At 29.1% G+C, this 5,845-nt stretch overlaps 1 protein-coding gene across 2 annotated transcripts in view; it reads left to right on the forward strand.

Annotated features, from left to right (window-relative positions):
• Positions 1–5,845, forward strand: part of LOC106686110 (aquaporin AQPAn.G) — a 22,312-nt gene that overhangs the window by 7,559 nt on the left and 8,908 nt on the right. The window contains exons 3-4 of one of the 2 annotated variants that reach the window (XM_014429244.2): positions 161–304; positions 3,308–3,538. In XM_014429244.2, coding sequence (XP_014284730.1) covers positions 161–304; positions 3,308–3,538 — 375 coding nt within the window. The remainder of the gene's footprint in view (positions 1–160; positions 305–3,307; positions 3,539–5,845) is intronic. The other variant, XM_014429246.2, reaches the window with a different exon arrangement.

The following is a 5,845-nucleotide window of genomic DNA, read 5'->3' on the forward strand; positions in this document are numbered from 1 at the left end:
CCGGACCATATTCCATTCATCTTTTCTTCTACTATTTGGATACCTTTATTGACCGCCACCCGGACTATCTTCCTCTAATTAATATGATAATTAAATAATTGATATATCTTTATATCATAATTTTTAATTTATCATACAGCAATTTTAAATATGTTTTCAGATATTTGGGCTTGATACTACTTGTCATATAAATCCAGCTATTACTCTAACATTTGTTATTTTTGGTGATGTATCCTTAGTTCTTGGACTTTTTTATGTGCTATGTCAAATATTGGGAGGACTAGTGGGATATGCAGTACTAGAGGTATGTGTGTTAATCTATTTCAGTATCAATTTTATGTCATATATTGATCATAAAAATCGTTAACTATATCTCATTATTTTCGATCGATGACTCTACCAGCTTCCGATCCATATACCGAAAACGTTTATCTCTACTTCTTTCGTCCATTATAATTTAACAAACTATGCTTCGTTGTCCTTTAACAATGAAGGACAATGATCTCAATTTGGATGGAATGAGATTGCTAATAATCTTACAAAGAAAGTTTCAGATTAAAATATAGTTGAGTTAGTTTGAAAAAATCAATGCTTACTCTTTGTTGCGGAACTAAGAATGTTGCATTGGTTAGGTAAGTACTTGGCAAGGATTTTTAATCACTTCTTCCCTCCCCTCGAATCACAACCCGCCATTAGGCGCTGTATTTCACAAGGGTAAAATAACTTCAATACATCTCTTTGTTTGCTGACGTTTTGCCTCATTTTTTAGGGCTTAACAACTAAAAATAGTTTGACATTGCGGGCTAATAAGATACAAAAAAGTAAATTAAGGTAGAGTTACCATGTACAAAAAGAAGAAATGAAAATAGTTATAGTATAAAATAGACAATGGAAAGTATATATACATTAAAAAAAAAAAAATAACACTAAAATTAAAAGATGGAAAATTAAGGAAGTAAGTTGAGATTAAATGAATGTCGTGAGGGATGGCAGTTAAGTACGTTACATTTTTTTTTCTCTTTTGTTCAACTTAATTTAATTTTTATTCTGGATTTTCTCTTTAGAAAGTCTGGTAAGTCAATTCATAAATTTTTTTTTGAGGTTAATAAACTTCCAATTGAATGTAATTTATATTAAATTATCATGTTATAGTACAACGTTTCGGGACCACTGTCCCATATTCATTTACTTTAAACCTCATAATTTGAATTTCATATAGGATATCATGTCACATCTTTACACTATTCTCACTTTTCTACCATTACTTAGATGATTAGGAAGATGCACAAATAACTAAAACATTTGTGTACTTATATTAATTACTTTATTATTAATTTTCTATTATATTTTACACTTTCCTGTATCCCCGCTCATTTGGTATATTTTGTTTCTTAATTACTTGCACACATTGTATCCCATTATTTTATATATATATGTTTTTTTTTTAATATTTCTTCTCCCCCTATTATGTATATTACCATTTATTGTTCACCTAATTTAAATACTTTTTTACTATGTTTACTTTACAAATTATTTTCGTTATTGTGGCATAACTGCAATCCCCACTCCTCGCATTGCCAACTGTCACTTTGTTTTTGACTGCCGTCAAAACAGGTATGCATTCTGTCTCATCATTTGATTTGTATTTTTTTTTCTTTTTACATCTCTTTATTTGTATTTTCTTCATTATTTCTTCTCTTATCTATCTGTTACTATTACCCTTTTCATTTACTATTTACAACCTTTAATTTTTCTTATTATATCTTACTTTATTACATTTTATACCCCTGTTATTTTACAATTATGTTTTTTTCTCTTTTTTTTTCCTTTCGTACCTTTGTGTTTGTATCTTTTTTAGCCCTGACGAAGCCCTGCAACGTGGGGCGAAACGTTGGCTCAATAAAATAGTATAATTATCTACTATTTGAGTTTTTTTGACCGCATCCGGACCATATTCCATTCATAAATTTATATTTATGTTTCCTAAATTATATAATTCTTATGGTTATTATTACAACAAAATGATTGAGAATTAACAATAATCACATAAAAAACTTAACATAAGGTTTGATTAACTATCCAACTGTGACTTGCTAGTATGGCGTCTCGGATGTCCCACTTAGCATCCATTTAGAGCATTATGCTGGATCTACAAGTTTGCTACTTGCCAAAAATCCAAAGCTTGAACAAATGTTTGGTAAACAAAGGAAGCAACAAACGAATTTTTGAATTTTTTTGCCATAACATTCGATTTAATCTATTTTTGCTATATAACAGCAATGTAGGTTCTAGATGACAAAAATTACAACAACACCTATGAATTCAACCTTCGTTCTAGAATTCTTATCAGAATTTTTTAATTTAATTATCTAGAGTTATAACGTCTTCATAAAAATATATTTCTGCTATGTTAAATAAAAAATAAACTGCTAAAGTTGATTAACAAGATTTGGAACAATATATTTACACCGAATCGATAGAATTTTAAAATATACAATCTTAAACAAGAGTTAATTATTGAATCAATTAATGAATTATTGACAAAATAAAAAGTATACGAACAAGTAGAAATTAACAATTTATAAATTTATTTATATTAACTACTTTATAGCACATTAAACAAGCTTTAATTTGCGTGCTAGTAAACATCATCTGTACGACAAATAGGGTTTTAAAATATAGTTTTCTCAAAATCATGCATAAGAGCTTTTAGCGGATTTTCTAAACAACTTGTTTTATAACCTTTCCTTCCAAAAACTCCATGTTATTGTTTACTTTTAAGTTTTGACTAAAGTAATTTGTTACAGTATGCCTAAAGTGAGTGAAAAGTGGAAATTGTGCGAAACTTTGTCCACTGTATGCCTTATTGATCTTCTTACTTGTGAGGAAGAGAATAAAGATGAGCTAATTGGCAATTTTCATTATATTGCTATTAATATTGTCATCCATTGCTTTATTAGTTATAAAAACATCCAAAATAATACTAACACAAACTACAAGCAAATGACCTAACACAACAACAAACAAAATAGTGACTAGCTCAGCTAGTCTGTTGCGTGACGTCATTCTCCATTTAACAGACTCTCATATGTTATATCGTTTTAACATGATTAAAGAAGGAAATATTTCTCAATTTAACATGCATTTTTCCGTTTAACATGTTAAACTAAGGATCATGAATACCCCCATTATATACTCCTTCCTTCAAGGTGGAAATTCCTAAAAATATTTTTAAAACTTTATAATGAATGGTCAGACGATCGATTCGGGATTGTGACAAGATTGAGTAATAGCAAACTTTTTACAGCTAATTGGTCCAGAAGAAATGAGCTTTTATGGGCTAGTGAAAATTAAAAATTTTTGTGTGACATCGGTAATAGCCGAAGTTGGAATAGCAAAAACATTATTTTGGGAAGCTTCTGGGACAGGAACTCTCTGTTTAATGATATGCAGCATTCTTGACACCAAAAACAGAGATAGAATTGAAACCATACCGATAAAACTCACATTATGTGTATTTACGATGGTTTATATTTGCGTAAGTAAAGTTTTATATTAAATTATTAATATTTTTTTAATTTATTTGTTTATTGAAATATATAATATTTCTAAATGAAAATGCATCTAGGATATGTGATGCAAGTTCTATTACAACGGCATGATACACGATTGTTTATAAACTAATCATTGATTGCATTCCAATAACATTTTTACATTTGTTCTTGAGTCCATCCTCTTTTCAGATGCTTTGAAGGGTTGTCAGGAATTGAAGAGGAAGCAGGATTAGAAACTAGTAGGTTTGGGTGAATAGGAATTTCATAATGGAATGATTGATATCTAGTTCAGGCGAAATATATAAACAGAATATCAAGTTCATTGTAGATAATTTTATTTGTGACATAATAAAGATCATTGAGGAATTTATGAAGGCTTTTGGGTTGTGAGGATTGGATACTAGAGGAATTCGATGGTCACAGTGGAACCCCTAAGCTCAACTTTGTTAGTCCAAAGAGGCCTTATTTTAGCCCTTTATTATAAAATTCATAATTAACATGCAGTTTCCTATCTTTTAAGTCTTGTATGTGTTAAATGTATAATGTTTTACCATATTAAATCTTATAAGTATAGAATTGTGAGCAGCCATGTTTAAATATGTCTGGTTAACTGCATAAGAGCTCCTAGCGGATTTTCTGAGCAACTTGTTTTATACATAACCTTTCCTTTTAAAACTTAAAGTTTTTGTTTACTTCTAAGCTTTGATTAAAGTAATTTATTACAACATGCCTAAATTAAGAGAAAAGTGGAAGTTTTGTAAAAGTTTGGCTACCGAGTGCCTTGCTGATCTTCTGACTTGTGAAGAACATAATCAAGAAGAGCTAATTGACAACTGTCATTACATTAAGTTGTGCTTGTCGGTTTTAAATTGACGGAAGAAGGGTTTAATTGGATATAGAGGCTTTCAGAGATCAGCCTTTTGTCATGGTTACGAAGCAAATATAGACGTTTTGTCGAAATCGAAGGAATGATTTAAAGAGAGAGAATGTTCCAAAAGTTTAGAGGCAGAATGATAATGTAAGGAAACAGAATATTTATGTTGTTTGATACGGTCTTTTAAGAGATAGTGGTGGAAAGATTATTGAAGTGTATGTCGCTCATACTGGTTTAAGTAACTTGCTGCATTTCGTAACCATGACAAAAGGCTCATCTGTGAAAGCCTCTATATCCAATTAAAACCTTCTTCCGTCAATTTAAAAATTGAAGTGTATATTAATTAATTTTTAAATTATTATTAACTAATATATTCATATTTCTTTGCATTATATAACTTCATTTTTATTTTATTTCCTTAATTGTATACATACCTATGTATACATTTTATTTTCCACTTCTCTTATCACTTCATTTTATTAATTCCATTCTGTAAAATTATTCACTTTATGTCATTCTGTTTATATTTTCTATATTCATTGGTTATTATATGGTTGTTCTGTTCTTAGCCCTGATGAAGGCTAGAAACTCTAGCCGAAACGTTGGCACGATTAAATAAGTTACATCAACTTATTTGTGTTTTATGTTGACCGCACCCCAAACATCTTCTCCTCATATGTCATCCTCGGTCTTATTATAATCTCTCATAATTATAATATTATTTATTTATTAGTCTTTATCCTATTTATTTGGTGTCAACATCATTTTACCTATTGCTACATTATTTTTATTTGTTTCTAAATTTTTATTTACTTATAACTTCGTTATTTATTTTATTTTTTTAATATTATGTACCGAATGTTGAGTCCATAAATTTAAATAAAATCTGTAATCCTCAATAGTAACACCTAAGTCTTCTAAAAAGTTCCTTGTTCTATTTGGTATTGTTCTGCGAGATCCAAACCAGTAATAAAAATTGAAATATAGATTTGCGATTAATGCCAGGATAAAAGAAAGGTAGTATTAAATAAAAATGAAAATTGGTTAGTTTTATCAATGAAAGATGTGTTTATCAGTAAATTTTATTTGACATATATAATTATTGGCAAGTTCCAGACGGCAATAATATGTTAACTGGCAATACCAGTTAATAATATATCATAGTAACAATAAGACGGTAATAGGTTATGACTAATTGAATAAAAGGGTATTGACAAAATACTAGCAGAGAGAAATACTTTAATTATCTATGCTGCCTAAATTCATCAGGTTGCTATCTCACACAGCATACTTATCAATTCGTAATCGGACATACATTACACATACATGGTATAATCAGAAAAAAAAGAGATACAATAATAAGATATAATAAACAATTTTTTTTCCTCTACAGTTTCCTTTTACAATCAATTTCGGT

The sequence above is a fragment of the Halyomorpha halys genome, unplaced genomic scaffold, assembly GCF_000696795.3.
Source record: "Halyomorpha halys isolate HHAL.00 unplaced genomic scaffold, Hhal_1.1 Scaffold777.1, whole genome shotgun sequence".
Taxonomy (NCBI): domain Eukaryota; kingdom Metazoa; phylum Arthropoda; class Insecta; order Hemiptera; family Pentatomidae; genus Halyomorpha; species Halyomorpha halys.